At 39.6% G+C, this 18,977-nt stretch overlaps 1 protein-coding gene across 2 annotated transcripts; it reads right to left on the reverse strand.

Moving 5' to 3' along the window:
* Positions 1-4,754: 4,754 nt before the first annotated feature.
* On the reverse strand, positions 4,755-16,842 carry ak2 (adenylate kinase 2). Of its 2 annotated transcripts, XM_063014348.1 has the most exons (7): positions 16,688-16,842; positions 12,664-12,789; positions 12,436-12,546; positions 12,259-12,353; positions 10,761-10,833; positions 6,347-6,542; positions 4,755-4,938 (listed from the first exon to the last, which is right to left on the reverse strand). In XM_063014348.1, the coding sequence occupies exons 1-7, from the start codon at positions 16,781-16,783 to the stop codon at positions 4,931-4,933; spliced, it is 705 nt and encodes a 234-aa protein (XP_062870418.1). In that variant the 5' UTR covers positions 16,784-16,842; the 3' UTR covers positions 4,755-4,930. The 2 variants fall into 2 exon arrangements, with proteins under 2 accessions (XP_062870418.1, XP_062870409.1); XM_063014339.1 differs by having other exon boundaries at positions 4,755-6,542.
* Between the last annotated feature and the right edge of the window lie 2,135 nt (positions 16,843-18,977).

Raw genomic sequence — 18,977 nt, forward strand, 5'->3', positions numbered from 1 at the left:
AACTACCCGTCCTGTCATGAATGTAACCAATATGTGTAAAACATGAAGTTAAAATCCTAATAAATAAATAAAACGTATAGATATGTTGTGCAGCTTTTTTATCAGTGGAAGATTTCTGATCACAGGATGCTGTTTGCTTAATTTTTTGGCTGCAGCACTTACTATTTCCCACTATTATTAACAGCAAATTGCTTAAAAAATGCCAACAGCACTGCTGTGCCTAAACATTCCTACCAGTAAAAACACTTTTAACATTTATTTACCTTATTAGTGTCTTGCAGTGCTACAAATGGCCCAGCTAAGCACAAAATCTGTTCACTTGGGGTCCCTTTCCATTATTGGATAGTACAGAGGGGTTACAAAGTACATAGTGCAACAGATGGGTTACAGTCAGTAATTGTGTATGCATAAAGGAAATGTATATGTATATGGTAAAGCACATATATAATAAAGAATAACCTATATATTAAAATGTACATCTAAGACTATTAGTGACATACATGTCCAGAACGAATGTCTCTACAGGTTCCACTAGGCCATGTTATGTTCTACTGGCTATGACTATAAAACTAATCCAAAAACAAGTCAAATCCTAAACCCTAGGCCATACCACACCACATCCCTAACAAAGTAGACTATTTTGGGAGTGTTGTCATGTGGTAATTATGTCTAAAGGCATGATGGAAACTACACAGGCCAATATACACAGGAATAGGAAATCCAGCAGTGCAGGGTATTGTAATAGTCTCCACACCATGAACCAAGCTGTTACGCAACTGCCATTCTACACTTGTACATACACACATCCATACATGGGGTTGTTTCTAAGGGATATGGACGGTAGCAGGGTCAGACACAGACCAAGAAATGAAATTATGACGGAGAGAGAGATGGTTGAAAAACTGCGTCTCGAAGCACACGTTTAACCAGGTATATATAAAACATGTCAGCTACATGTTTAAGGTTAATATTGTTTGTATGGTCACTAGAAGAAGCAGAAGCCTGTTGTACAGCTGGCACAGAGGTTCTTACCTGAGGAAGAGCAGTAAACGCACTGGAACGCAACAGAACAGAGCAGGGCGGTACACACACTCGCTGTGTATTCAGCAGAATGAATCCACACACCGCAGCTTTTTCTTCCCCAAGAGCTGACACCACACACGGTTCCTCCCTCAGTATGACTGGATGAGTTTCAGTACCGGTTACCGTTCACATCCAGCAGACACGAACGCCGAACAGTCCAGCAGCTCGCTTCTCTTTTCCATTGACTTCACGGAGGAAAGCCCCTGCTCGCGAGCACTGGGGGAAACTCCGCCTCGTGACGTCAGCGCTCATAGGATTTGATTCTGAGAACCGAACAGAAATGAACCGACTCGAGCCGAAACAAAAACTTACGGATAGTTTTATACAGGCGTATGCGTTTACATTTATGGCATTTAGTAAGCGCCTTTATGCTGGATTCTTCAATTGCGGGCTCTTTTGACCATCTTAACTTTTGAGAAATAAAATTAGGAATAATTTAGTTTTAATTATGTCAAGATAATGCTAGAGCAAAGACTTAATGATGGCTACAATTGAGCTTATATAGAATTTTAATATTTCATATTTATTTGCGAAGTGGCATAGCAAAACGTCATTATGTGTTGGTAATGACGTGTTGCGGTAATGACAATTTTTACTTTATTTAAGAAAGAAACTAGATAGGCCATGGATTTGCTAAAGCTAGTCAACAGCTAGTACAAGATGCACTTTAAATACATATAAATAATGTGTAAATTTTTTTTTTTTGGTGAAGTACTGCCATACTGACGTAAATGGTAATGACGCTGAATAAATATACTCTATGATCAGGAGGAATACATTATGAAATTACTAAGATTTCCAGACATTAAAATGTCAATCTTCTCTCATGGCTGGCATGTGCTTCCTTGCAAGTCTTTGTTTCCATGGTTACAACATAAACAAGTGTTACCTTCAAATGATTCCCTACAGAAACCATACACTGTTGCGGTAATGACGATAATGCTGGGGACAGTAATATATTGCTCAAAAACATGCATAGGTTGTACAAAAAAAAATTACATTTTGTTTCTTTTTAAGTTATTATAAAACTCATATTGTGATTTTTATAATGAATTGCTCACTTTTTAGCATTTTATTAGAGCAGAGAAGTTTTAAAGTCTGGGTTGGGGACAAAGCCAAAGTAGCAAAATATTGATGTTTAAATCATCATAAAAAATGAAAATCATAATTATTTTGGTATGTAATTTTTTTAGTGATGCAATGAATGATCTTTTAATACCTAAAATATTTGTTTTGTAATAAAGTATTTTTAACACAAATTTATAACCTAGGGATGTAAAAGTTCCCCCAATTGAAGAATCACCCTTATACAAAACGATTTACAACTGAAGCTAATTACAGTGCAAACAATCGAGGGTTAAGGGCCTTGCTCAGGAGCCCAACAGTGACATATTGTTGGGGCTTGAATATTTATTAGGATTTTAACGTCATGTTTTATGTCAAACACAGTCATGAACAATTTTCCATCTCCAGTTCACCTCACTTGCATGTCTTTGGACTGTAGGAAGAAACCGCAGACAGGGGGAGAACATGCAAACTCCACACAGAAAGGACCCACACCACCCCACCTGGGGATCGAACCCCGGACCTTTTTGCTGTGAAGCAACAGTGCTACCCACTGAGCCACGGTGCCACCCTGGGGCTTGAATAAGTGACCTCTAATTTACTAATCTCAACAGCTAAGCCATCACTGCCAACCATTCATTCATTCATTGACTGTTTTACCACGGCTTCATCCATTCAGTGGGTTCAATTCACTGGGCAAAAGGCAGGACACACCCCGGACAGGTCACCAGTCCATCACAGGGCAAACACACATACACACACACATACCTAGGGGGACTCTAGTATCTCCAATTAACCTGACTGCATGTCTTTGGAAACCCATGCAGACACAGGGAGAACATGCAAACCACACAAAAAGGACCCAGACTTCTTCACCTGGGAATCGAACCCAGGACCTTCTTGCTGTAAGGCAACAGTGCTACCCACCGAGTCACCATGCCACCCTGCTGCCAACCACGTTATGCAAAACGTTTTGCATCGCTGGTCAAATTTAGATTTCCTAACACCAAACACACCAAGGGAAAAAGGCCAACCTGAAACAAATTATTTATCAGAGAATTAGCAAAGGAGGCTGGAAACAGGAAAATTCACTTAAATCTTAAGTCTTCTTGTGTACAGAAATACATTTATGAAATGATGTAACTAATATGGCATTCAGACTAACACTAACAAATGTCTGGGTCAAACACTAACACATCTTCAACATTTCCAGAGATACCACTGGGAGTATTGCCCTGATATCGTAGTATACCCTCCTGGCTGTGGAAAAAAAAAAGCCTGAAATCTCTCAGAGGCCTTAGCAATCACATCAGGACAACATAAAAATACCCTCATGTTACTGCAAAAGTCTTACAGAATGTCCTACAGATTTTGCACAAGAGAAATGGGCAAAGTCATTGTGTCAGATGCTTGCTAAACACTTATTATATGTTATCAAGGCAAACTAATAATTATTTCAACTTAACAACCTAGCTTGTATGTATTAATGAATATCCTGTTTACTGAGACTTCTTGTTGTAGATGCCTTTATGGTCAGTGGGTTAAAAACCAGATAATAATCTCTGCCATACCATTTATAGCAAAGTATGTAACAACTGTGGACCTGGAGGCTTCTGAAGTAGGGAAACATTCTTTTCCAGTCTTTTTTTTTGTCTTTTTCATTCTTGTGTATGATGTATGGTTACATTAGTCATTAAACTGTTGTCCTTCCTAGGAAATACAGAGTAAAGCAATAAACATATTTATGAAATAAAGTCTATTAATCATATGGTCCATATAGCCATGGTTGACATCTTTACTGTGGAGGAACTGAACTGACAAATTGAATCACCAACAGCAACAACAGTACCTGATCTCACATGCTATGTTGACTGAATAAGAACATATTTCCCAGAAACAATCCAAACAAAAAAATCCCCAGGTTTTTAGACTACATACAAATACCCATGGTTTTGCAATGGAATTTTTTGAAAAGCTTATGGTCAGGTGTTTACAATTTTTGACAATATAGTGTACATTAAGGTGAGCTTTCAGTCTACCAGCCTAAAAAGAGAACTCTGACTTGACTGTCCGTACTTTCACAATTATCTAAATAATCCACAGGTAATGTCTCTTATTTGTAATTTATTGACATTTTATGGTGGTATTGTATGTACCATACATTTTAATGCAAAACAAGGATGTTTGAAAACTGCACATGAACAAGTAAATTATTATTCTGGACAAGACTAGATAATCATCACAGTATTTAAACATTTATGTCGTACTAAATATTTCATTTCCAATTCTATATATACATCTTTATGGCACACAGTTTTATTGCATAGAGTTGCAGTCAAAAATGTCCATAAACTGAGGGACTGTCTTAACCAAAAAAAAGTATAAGATTGGCAATTTAGCAAAGCAAGCATGTGTTCTAAAAGCTGACTTGTTAAAAGGCAGAACTAGGTGACAGGAGCACAAAACTGGACCTCTTAACAATAGTACAATAAAATGTTACATGATCAGTCTGTATTTTCTACATCTGAATGTATTTAAGTTCAAAAGAAGTCAAACAATTAATGTTATAACAACATTCACAAATAAGCAAGGCAAGATACCCGAGATGAGTAGAAAATCGGCTTTTATTAAGGTGCAACATGAGCAGGTTCACAGTGCTCTGATTTTATTTTGCCAGACTGCCCAGAACAAAGCACATTATTACCACTAATATAACTTATTTATATGCTAGACACCCCCGCTTTGTCTCACCAGGATCAGACTGCACGGAGGAAGAAGGGTTTCAGATGGCTGTAGGAGAAAAAAAAATGGCGTGCGTGAATTTAACATTCAATTTAGGACATACACTATATGGCTAAAAGTATTTGGACACCTGACCATGAGCTGATCATCTTTTTTTTTTTAGCTATAACAGCAGCATACAATTGCCTTTATATAACTGATTTATTACACCTGTTAGCAATTGTTGAAACACATACATTCAAGAATTAGAACGGTTGTCCAAATACTTTTGTGCATGTAGTATATGTGTATTAGGGAAAATTGTATACAGGAAAAAAAGTTTGTGTGACTTTAATTTTGCAGCCAAAATGCTGCAAAAACAACTTATAATAAACACACTACCTCTGGTGGACACGAGTAGAACTACATTTATCTGTGCAACAAGTCTGATTCAGGTAGTCAGTGCAATTTAATTAAACACAGTAGTTTGGTGTTTGCTTACAAAGAGTCAACATGAAAGCAAAATCAAGCAACTTACACCAAACAGTTAAAGTTAGAGAATCTTCAAGCTTTGTAGGTTGGATACATGTCAAATCATTTAGTAACTCATGCATTGTGACAAAAGGAATGGTCAAAAGAGGATCAAAAGAAAACTAGTAGTAATTAAAAGGAAAAGACATTCACATATTAGTCATGCTGGCTCAGTAATTAAGATTACTAAATACATAAGCACTCTTATCGTGGTCTGTCTAAACGTGGTTTTACCCACCGCTGGTTGCTTGGACACATGAAATCTCTAGCCTACCTCTTTCACTTGTAACAGGAAGACCCAGTGTTTTCATATCCAATTACCTAGTAACATTTTGCTGCCTCTACTTCTGTTGACCTCCACTCATGACCAAGGAGGGCCGTGACTAATACACGCCCTCTCCAACATGTGTGCAGTAGCCAATCGCTTATCATCACCTTAACGAGATGGGGTCATATGAAGATCCCTTTCGAGCACGGAGAGTCACGCACTGATCTTCATTGTCCCCTGTCTCTGTACAGGTGCCATCAATCAGCCAGCAGGGCTCATAATTGCAGCAGTCATGAGGAATTCCCTCCAACATTCCTGCTCTAGGACAAGCCAATCATTGTCCATACAGGTAGCAGAGCTGAGATTAGAACTTAGGTGTGCTAGCATGTTTTACTGCTGCATCACCTGAGCACCTAAAATGATCTTTGTGCCATCATGGTCTACAATTATAATAAGAAAAGGCTGATTATGGTCAGTCACATTTTCATAGGCAGAGTAGTCACAACACCATGCTTTCAAACAACCAAAAGCTGGCAAACCCACACACACACAAACACTCAAGCACAGCATTTGCTAGGACCCAAACCTTGCCAAATAAGAGATGGACAAGGATCCCCAAGAGAAAAAGTAGGAACAAAGAGAGGTGAAGGTTTTAGATGAATAACACAAGATCTTTACAGGTGACAGCAGAGAAGGCAGCGAGGATTGAGGCAAAGACGACATCAGGGGACTGTGCAGCATCGACAGCATGATGTATAGCACGTGCACTATAGTACTGAACTAGCGGTGCTGTCTGTTTGTGGTAGGCCTCCAGTCTCGAGCGTAGGGTGTTCTCATTATCATCACTACGGCGGATCAGAGGCTCTCCAGTCACCTAGGGGCGCATTTGAAAACAGTACACAAATCAATGTATGACAACTTTTAAACTGGAATTTTAAATGCTTGGTACACTTGACATGTTTTAACACGTTACTAGCTTTTTACCACAAGTCACATGGCCAAGCTTAAAATAAGAAGTACACTATGTTTCTATATAGTGTTTCCTACATTCACATCTGTATGTTCTGTAATCTATATAGCCAAAGCCATGAGCTTGCTAGATTTTCCAAAACCATAGGCATTCTCCCCCATGATCAACTTCACACCCTTTGTGGCTAGAACAGCCTCCTTGCTGGAAGGACTTTGCAGAAAAAACATAAACTAAAATCGTGTTAAATCTTTCCCAAAATAATAGAGGGTGTTAAACCCAATAGAGGATTTAAAACCCATGGTTATAAAATGGGATGTCCAACAAGCTTATTATCAAGTGTCGACATTTTATATTTGTGTAATGACTAGATTAGAATAGAATGCCTTTATTTCTCATATATACATACAGTGGGGCCAAAAAGTATTTAGTCAGCCACTGATTGTGCAGGTTCTCCTACTTAGAAAGATGAGAGAGGTCTGTAATTTTCATCATAGGTACACTTCAACTATGAAAGACAAAATGAGAAAAAAAATCCAGGAAATCACATTGTAGGATTTTTAAAGAATTTATTTGTAAATTATGGTGGAAAATAAGTATTTGGTCAATAACAAAAGTTCAACTCAATACTTTGTAACATAACCTTTGTTGGCAATGACAGAGGTGAAACGTTTCCTGTAAGTCTTCACCAGGTTTGCACACACTGTAGCTGGTATTTTGGCCCATTCCTCCATGCAGATCTCCTCTAGAGCAGTGATGTTTTGGGGCTGTCGCTGGCCAACACGGACTCCACAAATTTTCTATGGGGTTGAGGTCTGGAGACTGGCTAGGCCACTCCAGGACCTTGAAATGCTTTTTACGGAGCCACTCCTTCATTGCCCGAGTGGTGTGTTTGGGATCATTGTCATGCTGGAAGACCCAGCCACGTTCCATCTTCAATGCTCTCACTGATGGAAGGAGGTTTTGGCTTAAAATCTCACGATACATGGCCCCGTTCATTCTTCCCTTAACACAGATCAGTCGTCCTGTCCACTTTGCAGAAAAACAGCCCCAAAGCATGATGTTTCCACCCCCATGCTTCACAGTAGGTATGGTGTTCTTGGGTTTTTCTTCTTCCTCCAAACACGACGAGTTGAGTTTTTACCAAAAAGTTCCATTTTGGTTTCATCTGACCACATGATATTCTCCCAATCCTCTTCTGGATCATCCATATGCTCTCTGGCAAACTTCAGACGGGCCTGGACATGTACTGGCTTAAGCAGGGGGACACGCCTGGCACTGCAGGATTTGAGTCCCTCTCGGCATAGTGTGTTACTGATGGTAGCCTTTGTTACTTTGGTCCCAGCTCTCTGCAGGTCATTCATCAGGTCCCTCTGTGTAGTTCTGGGATTTTTGCTCACCGTTCTCATGATCATTTTGACCCCACGGGATGAGATCTTGACCCCAAGGGAGATTATCAATGGTCTTGTATGTCTTCCATTTTCTTACAATTGTTCCCACAGTTGATTTATTCACACCAACCTGCTTGTCTAATGTAGATTTACTCTTACCAGCCTGGTGCAGGTCTACAATTTTCTTCCTGGTGTCCTTCGACAGCTCTTTGGTCTTGGCCATGGTTGAGTTTGGAGTCAGACTGTTTGAGGCTGTGGACAGGTGTCTTTTATACAGATAACGAGGTCAAACAGGTGCCATTAATACAGGTAATGAGTGGAGGACAGAAGAGCTTCTTAAAGAAGAAATTACAGGTCTGTGAGAGCCAGAAATCTTGCTTGTTTGTGGGTGACCAAATACTTATTTTCCACCATAATTTACGAATAAATTCTTTAAAAATCCTACAATGTGATTTCCTGGATTTTTTTTTTCTCATCTTGTCTCTCATAGTTGAAGTGTACCTATGATGAAAATTACAGACCTCTCTCATCTTTCTAAGTAGGAGAACTTGCACAATCAGTGGCTGACTAAATACTTTTTGACCCAACTGTATACAGATGTGCAGTAAAATGAAGAGTTGAGAGGGTTAAGGGCCTTGCTTATGCCTAGTTCACACTACAAAATTTTTTGCCCTGATTTTCGCTCGGCGACTGGTCGGCGCTAGATTTGCCGGCTCGGGAGCAACTCGGCGTTCGCTCGGTGATCAAAACTCGGCTCTCAGTCGCTAAGTGTGAACTACTCAACAACTCGATCCGACTGGCTCGGCGACCGGATCGAGATTTCTAGCATGTCAGATATCTGATCTGAGTTGTGCGACTGGCAGTGAGTGCTATGTCAAACAGCCAATGAGAACACAAGATACAGCGTGAGGGGAAACGCAGGAGGGGAGTGTAAAAAGGTGGGACGGGGGATAATATAGTTTATATCAGAATACACCGGCGCACACACACGTTTTACAGTATTTCTGACCTGATCGTTCTCTACAAAACATAACACCAACACTGCATTGCAAAAATATTAATTAACCTCCAACTCACTATAGAACAATCCATACTGTTCGTGTTGCCATATTTTTCCTCTTTGATTTTACGCTGCACATCAGTGCACAAACACTTTGATCACTCGCTACTTGTTGACGTGCATTTTTGGACGTGGTATCATTAAACCCCTCGTCACTTCTCACGTGTTTTTGTAAAAAAGAAAAAAAAGAAACGTAGTTTGGGAGATAAGAGAAGCTCGCCTGTAATTCCAGTTGGTGATAGATCGTGTAGCATGAAACCCCCTATCGCCGGTTAGTCGTGTAGTGTAAAATATACACCGACTGAAAGACTCCCGAGTGCAAAAGATTGAACTGTACAGCGACCCGACAAATCAGAAAGTCGTATAGTGTGAACTTGGCATTAACAGTGACTAATTGGCAGAAATGGGATTCAAACTCTCAACCTTTCAATTGATAGCCCAAAGCTTTACCCACTAGACTACCACTGTCCCTAAATGACACTAAATGTAACCTCACAGAATTATAAATTGGCTAAAGATTCCCACCCGGCTCCTCAGGAGTCATTTATCAATGATTAACCATCACTACTTTAAGTAACACACCTTATCTCAGATAGTGACTAAATATCACACACAAAAGACAGTGAGCATTGTTAATTTCAACCTCTTTAAAACAGTGGTAAAACAAGACGAACATAGGGTTAAATCTTTAACCTTGTGCATTCACACATGTTTGGCCAGGAAACATGTGCATCGGTTGATTTTCTCATCCTAAACTAGCAACAAAAATTGATTGTTCACTTCATAATGGCACAAGAACAACCAATGGCTACAGTTTTTAAAATGAATCTAATCATAAGGATAGCTTTAGGCAAATACAAAATATTTCAGATAGAGTACACTTTGGACCACTGCAATTAATCAGTCACAGAGTTACAGTATTTGAATATTCATCACTGTGTAGCAACATTATGTGCTCCACTTTTTTATTTTAACAGAGAGCTTTGCACTCTGCTTGTGTAATACATGTCCTCGTTAACTTTCTACCTTTCCCCATTTTTCTCTGCATCTTTTACATTCAATTATTGCATTTAGCAGATACTTTTATCCAACACGACTTACAACTGACTGAATACATATACAATGTAAGGGCCTTGCTCAGACGGCCACTTGGCAATGTTGGGATTTGAACCAAGAAACATCTTCCGATTCCTGTAGTGTTCTAACTGACATTGTTTAAAAGCTCAGACCATCTACCTATTATTTATTATACTTATTATCTACTATTGATTATACACTTTATTAACCCTACATTATTATACAGAAATACAAGTAAAATATTATACAGAATATAATAAAACCAGAAAGGTTGCAGAAAATCACAAATCTCATGTAAGAGTCAATGCAGCGGTTTATGTGACATTTATGAATAATCAGGAGAATTAAGTGAGATAGCAGAATTACAATTACAGTGCAGTTAAACTAGGGTACTAGAGTACTACTAGGGTACAACGGAGTCGCTTTGGAGCATATGCTAAATGCCATAAATGTTTGCCCACTACCTGATTTCTTCCACGTTTGCAGATGTTTTAGAAGCAGATAAAACAATTTCTACTGGCTGAACTATAGTTAATAATTCCTGTTAGATCAATTATACAAAATTATCATGCAACATGCATCGCTTAGCCAACTTACATCATCCTTCATGGGTTCCTTGGGTGGATTAAACTCCTCGTGGTAGGAGCGCCCACTGGGCTGATGAATAAGTCTGAAAAATTAAAATGTCTTTTTTTTAATATTATTTAAAGACAATATGAAATTGAATTTGAGCTTTTGTGCCAAGCACAATTCTACATTCACTATATACTCTCTGTATTCCCTCTCTCCTGCTGAAGTCTTGACCAAACATAGTACATTTGCCTACTCTCCCTTAGATATGGCAACCGGTATTTGTTTAAGTGCTGACCAGAACAGTGGCAATGCTGAGACTTCAACCCAGGTCTCTGTGGTAACTGGAGAAAGGTTTTAAAGAACAGTTTTTCTTAAATTTGCATGAAATCGTCAGTACGCTTTCCAAAGACTAAGCATTAACAGCAGTCACGATTTTCCATGTATGTGAGCACATAAAAAGAATCAAATTAAAACCAATGCAACAGAAAAATAAACTGTTCAGTTATTAAATTCATTTAAAAGTAAGGTATAGCAGTCCAGATTAGAAATTATTTAAATAATTTAAATACAATGATTTAAAAGTTTAGTTTTTTTTTTTTTTTTTTTTACCCCTTATTCTCCCCTTTTTAGCGCATCCAATTGTTCAGGTTGCATCATGCTTCCTCTCTGTCTATGCCGAACCCTGCCCTGACGGAGGTGATTGAAGCTAACCCGTATCCCCTCCGAAACACGAGCAGCAGCCAGATGCATCTTTGCCACCCACACATTGACGAGTTTGGCGCCACCTAGCGTTGCATGCGGAGAGACACACCCTAAGGGCACCCCCTCCCATCTCTGTGTAAGCACCTCCAATCAGCCGGCAGAGAACGCAATCGCATTCTGACAGAGAGAGACCCACATCCGGTTCTTTGTCCCACCCCCCACATGAGCAACCGGCCAATCGTTGCTCATATAGCCACTCAGCTTCGAACCGGTAAAGCAAGGCTGGATTCGATACGACGCTTCTCAGAATCCAGCCCTGGTTGCAGCGCGTTTCTTTTTACCGCTGCGCCACCTGAGCAGCAAGTTTAGGTGTTTGTCACATTTATTTCTAACAGCTATATAAAATCTAAATCTAAAAGCTATATAAAAGGCTGTAAGAGTATGTGTGTGTGGGTTCTTTACTTACATGAGTGACATAAACTTACATGGTAATAATTAGACATTTAAACAAATTAAACCTTGCATGTTTTAATAAGTAATTCTTTACACCACAAATTACTGTCATATTTAACTATCTGAATACTATTTATTTAACAGTTCAAATGTCCATCTCTGGTCCAGACAGAATCAATCTTAGCTCTGTTCTGCAATGTGGTGACCTTTGCTCCAGTGGATATAGCTTTTGAACTGCATGAAAAGTTATGTAGGCTGTAAGTGAACTATGCTGCTGGCACAATGACTGTGCATACACATACACACGAGGCAAGTATAACGAGAGCTAATCTCGCTCATACACCTATGTTCTGTTACAAGTTCTCACCTCCCACAGATCCTACGAACCAGGAGAGAATCATCCACAGAGAACTCGACTACAGCGTCCAGCTTCTCCGTGCGCTTCTCAAGCAGATCATCCAGCTATGATACAAAGGAATGAACATTATCACTCATTTCCATTTGGTATGTAATTACATTCATAATAATATAATATAATCCTTACCATTTCTGCCTGCTTGACTGTGCGAGGAAACCCGTCCAACAGAAATCCGTTCTTGCAGGCCGGTGTGTGAAGATTGTTCTCAATAAGCTCAACCACCATTTCATCACTTACCTAAGAACAAAATACAGGTACATAGAGATACACAAATACTTCATCTTAAAAGCCATCAAACACAGAAAAATGATCAATCTACATTGTTGTGTTATAGTGAAAATTTCTCCAAGTTACCAGTTTGCCAGCATCCATGGTTTGTTTTAATCTCTGGCCGAGTTCAGACCCGGAGGCCACCATGGCTCTTAGCATGTCTCCAGTGGCCAAGTGACACACACAGAATTTCTCTGCCAGCCGAGGAGCCTGTTACAACAAACCAAAGTTTTACATTAGAGATGGTTCACAGGTGTTCAACATTTAGACAGAAAGTGCTTAAAGAGGAAGTTAGAAAGGCACAGAGATAACTACTAAAAAAATGCCACAGAAAAAGATAACATCTTGACAAAAATATTTCAGGAATCTGAAAAAGGTTCTGTTAAAGTGAAGATCAAATTATGCCACAGAATTTGGAAAACCTCTCAATGGCCAGCAGATTGAAGGAGGTCAGTTTAAATCCCAATACAAAAAAGAGACAAAAAGGAGAGTGCAAACTATCCTACAATCTCCCTTCCTCATAATATCCCACATCAGTCAAATTATTCTGATCAATATTCAACCTTGCATGGACAGAGAGACAGACAGACGGCTGCCCGATAGAAGCAGGCCTGGAGGACGATGATCAAGAATTCAAGATTGGTTAAAAAAAAAGAAAAAAAAAAGAAAAAGTGGGGTTGGAAGAATCCTGATGCCTTCAAACTTTGATGTTAACAAAGACTGTTGAGAGTACCTTGGACTGCAAAGAAGAAAAACAAATGGATTTTCAACGTAATCAAACCTCGAATCTCACTCGAAGCCCAGATATCGAGGATGAATGGATACAATTAGAAGAACAATGAAAAAGTCATTAAGCTGCCTGAGGACCCAAACATAACACAGGATGTTCCGGAGAATCTCTATCCATATGGTCGCCAGAAGTCAGAATTAACCTTAGAGCACTTAATAATCAAAACAACATTTACTCTAGTGGGATATGGAGCTTTTCCTCTGGGAACTTTAGTTTTCTCATACCTCCCAAAAACATTTAGAAAATGGACTGGTACTCTAAACCCGCCTTTCTCAACCGGGGTGCCACGGCACCCTGGGATGCCGCCTGGCTTCGTCAGGGGTGCCGTCAAAAATATTCTGATAATGATGGGTCGTTCGCGAACGATCCGATTCTATTGAACGGCTCTTTAAAATGAACAAAAGGAACCGAGTCGCGCCTCTGGGAGTCGCTATATATATATTTTTATTTCTGCGCAGTTCTTATCAGCTGCAATCCACCCATTCCGCTTCCATCAGTAGAGGGAATCAATCAGTCATAATAAGAGCTGTTTATCATCGAAATTCAAATCCGAAAACGGAGAGCGGAGAGCGAGCGACACACACAGAGAGAGAGAGAGAGAGCGAGAGAGAGAGAGAGACACACACACAGAGAGAGAGAGAGAGAGAGACACACACACACACAGAGAGAGAGAGAGCGAGAGAGAGAGAGACACACACACAAACTGATCGTTATTACTACCTCATTACTGTAAATATTATAATTTTTATTGTTATTATTTTGCAGTTTTTATTAATATTTTATATTTTTTGCACATGTAACTGTTTTGTATATATTTGTTCTTTCTTACTGTTATTTTTATTATTTCTCTCTAACTTGCTTTGGCAATACGAATGTCTTTATTTGTCATGCAAATAAAGCTTCTTTTGAGTTTAAGTTGAGAGAGCCGTAACCGAGCTACAGAGAGAACATGCAGAAAAGAAGCAGTGCTCTTAGTATAATGACAAATAATTGAGAAATAAACTATAAACTCGTTTAATTATGTTAAATCTGATTTGTTCATGCCGCGAACTGAGCTTTTCGAGCCTAACTTACATCAAGAACAAGTACAGGGAGCGACTGAGGGCTCTGGACCAGGAGCTCCGTGTCTGCCTCTCATCCATCCCTGCCAGAATAGGGCGATTGTGTGCATCATCCCAGGCTCAGGTTTCTGATTAAAAGTCAGTCACGTTTACCCCTCCCTCCCTAAATGACACCTTATGGTGTGTGTGCGTGTGTGTTAGCAGTCCGAGGGATGCAGAGTGTAAGTTTTTTAAGACATTTTAGACTGGGGTGACTTGAGATTTTGCATACTTTTAAAGGGTGCCGTGACTGAAAAAGGTTGAGAAACACTGCTCTAAACTGCCTCTAGGTCTATGTAAGCATGTGTGTATGCATGTATGTAAGTAGGTAAGTAAGTGAATGTTTCCTAGCAATGGCTTGTTGCCTTGTGTTTTCCAGGTGGTGCTGGAGCAACCACAATCCTGACCAGGAAGCAGCAGCATTGTCTAGGCCAGCACATTACAGAGAAAATGCTTGGCCCATTGTGCCAAAGACAGAATTTGTTAACTCAGAAATGCATTTATACCATGCCATTCACCTGCCATTCACACTAGAACAACAAAGCAACAAATGATTGCACAGCATAGCTAGGATAGCTCCTCTACACCGATCAGCCATAACATTAAAACCACCTCCTTGTTTCTACACTCACTGTCCATTTTATCAGCTCCACTTACCATATAGAAGCACTTTGTGGTTCTACAATTACTGACTGTAGTCTATCTGGTTCTCTGCATGCTTTGTTAGCCCCCTTTCATGCTGTTCTTCAATGGTCAGGACTCTCTTAGGACCACTACAGAGCAGGTATTATTTAGGTGGTGGATCATTCTCAGCACTGCAGTGACACTGACATGATGGTGGTGTGTTTGTGTGTGTTGTGCTGGTATGAGTGGATAAGACACAGCAGTGCTGCTGGAGTTTTTAAACACCTCACTGTCCCTGCTGGACTGAGAATAGTCCACCAACCAAAAATATCCAGCCAACAGCGCCCCGTGGGCAGCATCCTGTGACCACTGATGAATGTCTGGAAGATGACCAACTCAAACAGCAGCAATAGATGAGCGATCGTCTCTGACTTTACATCTACAAGGTGGACCAACTAGGTAGGAGTGTCTAATAGAGTGGACAGTGAGTTTCATATGCCATTTTGCAAATTTCTTTAAAAATGCTATATAGGCTTTTTAGTTTACCCATTTTGTGTATAATACATTAACAGTGAGTAGAACACCTTGTGCTTTTCACAACATAAAAGTGTAGATAATTAATATTGACCTATAACCTAAATCGACCAATGACCAAAAAATTTGATTACTATTTTACATCATTTTTTCCCTTCTTTAAATAAACTTCTAATACCGGTGGTCTGTATTTTGACTATTTAAAGGCACATACTATTATACATTTTCACATGTCTGTGGAAATTTTTGTAGGAACTCTTTAGGAGAAAGAGATACAGCCATAAATACAGTCCAAACTATTATTCAAAAAGATTCAGAGATGTGTAAGAATCCTAGATATTCAGATCCCAAACTGGTGTCAGCACATGCCAGTCTTAATGTTTTTATAACATGTTACAGCAATCAAATTTACAATGAGTGAATGTATGTCATTATTGTTACTGTATTGAATGTACAGTATTTGTCTTTAAACTGCTTTTAATTAAATACATGACTTATAAATAAGTTACTTATATTTCCCTTACTGTCCAAAAGTTTAATAATGGATTAATGTATAATTATTCTGTTTTCGCTTATATTACTACTTTATGTTTAATAGTAAAAATATTAGAAACTTAACTATTGCTGTTTAAATCCCACTACATATATGTGGTTCTACTTTTATACAGAAAGGCACACCTATGCCAGTCCAGCAGAATTGCACAAACCAGCTGAGCCACTTCATTCCCTCAGGAATGATAGAACCAAAGGTTAGTACCACTATTAGGAAACTGTTCCTCACTGATCAGGACATAGGATCAGCAAATGTCCAAATACAATATTTTAGATTTCAGCAAAGCATCCTACAAGTAATGTTATAGACCAACTGGAAAGTTTACTTCAGATAACATTAAACATCTACAGCACAGAACTTACAGTTCTGAGCTCACAAGGTCGCCAGTCTGAGTAACAGTTACCCACTAAACTCTACCCCAGTCCCAATGAATGAACCATGAGGTGTTTCAGTAACTTAGCGCTTAGCTGTGTTAGCTAGCTTAGTGGCATATAGCGTCTCTCTTACCTGAGTTCCTTTTCCAGCACCGGGTGGTCCCAGCAGGATACCTCTAATTCCTTTCCTCACTCCAGATACAACTTCATCCTGAGTGCTGGGCGCCATGTTTCTCCAGTACAGTGCCCTGAACTATCCACCAACCCACAGCAGAAAGACCCGTCAACGCCTTCTTTCCACTAGAACAAGCCCCGCCCTTCTTGTGATGAAGTACGAATCTCATTGGTCGTGAACACGTCTATCAAATACAAATCCGGCTCACACAGACAGAGAGCGTTGCATTACACGTAATATCCGTTTACATGACCCTCATTTCTGAGGTACACGTTCTGGATCTATATTGTTGTTTTATGGTATAAATTAGCCGTTTTAAATATCACAAACATGGGTAAAAATACACTGCCTGGCCAAAAAAAAGGTCTCCACCTAGATTTAACTAAGCAAATAGGTAAGAGCCTCCCATTGGAAAATTACTGCATGGGTGATTATGTTTCAGCTGGCAACAAGTTATTTAACCCTAACTGATGCAGTAGTAATAGTAGCTTCTCATTTGTTAAACAACCATGTCGAAAGACACATCCTGTGGTCGTGGAAAAGATGTTAATCTGTTTCAGAAGGGTCAAATTATTTGCATGTATCAAGCAGAGAAAACATCTTTTTCAGGAGATTGCTGAAATTACTCAAATCGGGTTAAGAACTGTCCAACGCATTATTAAAAAGTGGAAGGACAGTGGGGAAACATCTTCGAGGAAGGAATGTGGTCGGAAAGAAATCTTGAATGATCGTGATCGGCGATCACTTAAACGTTTGGTGAAATCAGATCGTAGAAAAACTACAGTAGAACTCAGGGATATGTTTAATAGTGACAGTAAGAGCATTTCCACACGCACAATGCGAAGGGAACTCAAGAGATTGGGACTAAACAGCTGTGTAGCCTTAAGAAAACCACTTGTCAGTGAGGCTAACCGGCAAAAACGGCTTCAATTTGCTAGGGAGCATAAAGATTGGAATCTGGAGCAATGGAAGAAGGTCATGTGGTCTGATGAGTCCAGATTTACCCTGTTCCAGAGTGATGGGCACATCAGGGTAAGAAGAGAGGCAGCTGAAGTGATGCACCCATCATGCCTAGTACAAGCCTGTGGGGGCAGTGCTATGATCTGGGGTTGCTGCAGTTGGTCAGGTCCAGGTTCAGCAACGTTATGTGCCCAAAGAATAAGGTCAGCTGACTACCTGAATATACTGAACGACCAGGTTATTCCATCAATGGATTTTTTCTTCCCTGATGGAAAGGGCATATTCCAAGATGACAATGCCAGGATTCATCAGGCTCAAATTGTGAAAGAGTGGTTCAGGGAGCATGAGACATCATTTTCACACATGGATTGGCCACCACAGAGTCCAGACCTGAACCCCATTGAGAATCTTTGGGATGTGCTGGAGAAGACTTTGTGCAGTTGTCCAAATCTCCCATCATCAATACAAGATCTTGGGGAAACATTAATGCAACTCTGGACAGAAATAAATGTTGTGACATTGCAGAAGCTTGTGGAAATGATGCCACAGCGAATGCGTGCCGTAATCAAAGCTAAAGGCGGTCCAACCAAATATTAGAGTGTGTGATCTTTATTTTGGCCAGGCAGTGTAAAACAGCTATCCACCAAAAAGTTAAAAAGCAAACATAACATCCCCAGCAGACTTTATCATTCAAATGACAATGTGTGTTTGTTTGTTTTATTAGGATTTTAATGTCATGTTTTACACTTTGGTTACATTCATGACAGGAACTGTAGTTACTCATTACACAAGGTTTATCAGTTCACAAGGTTATATCGAACACAGTCATGGACAATTTAGTGTCTCCAATTTACTTCACTTGCATGTCTTTGGACTGTGGGAGAAAACCGGAGCACCCGGAGTAAACCCAGCAGACACAGGGAGAACATGCAAACTCCACACAGAAAGGACCCACCCCACCCCACCTGGGTATTGAACCCAGGACCTTCTTGCTGTGAGGCGACAGTGCTACCCACTTAGCCACCGTGCCGCCTCAAATGACAATGTAATAACTTTATTTTTGCAGGCCAAGAAAGCACAGAAAAACACCAATGACAGTGGAGTGGACTATTTTTTTTTGCAAATTTATATTTCAGATCATATAACTACTTTCAATAGTAGACAAAGATGTAAACACAAAATGCTTTTTAAATAATGATTTCATTTATTAAAGGAACAATTCTGTTCATCCCTACCTGGAGCTATGTGGAAAAGTAGTTCCTAATAAATCAACCAGTTACCCAAATTT

Source organism: Trichomycterus rosablanca, chromosome 2 (assembly GCF_030014385.1).
Source record: "Trichomycterus rosablanca isolate fTriRos1 chromosome 2, fTriRos1.hap1, whole genome shotgun sequence".
Classification (NCBI taxonomy): domain Eukaryota; kingdom Metazoa; phylum Chordata; class Actinopteri; order Siluriformes; family Trichomycteridae; genus Trichomycterus; species Trichomycterus rosablanca.

Excerpts from the sequence above, each read along its gene's own strand:
- ak2 (XM_063014339.1), bottom strand. The coding sequence starts at position 16,783 with ATGGCGCCCAGCACTCAGGATGAAGTTGTATCTGGAGTGAGGAAAGGA. Across the intron at positions 12,354-12,435 it reads CAGTCAAGCAGGCAGAAATG|CTGGATGATCTGCTTGAGAA; the intron begins GTAAGGATTATA and ends TTTGTATCATAG. Across the intron at positions 10,834-12,258 it reads GTTCGTAGGATCTGTGGGAG|ACTTATTCATCAGCCCAGTG; the intron begins GTGAGAACTTGT and ends TTAATTTTTCAG.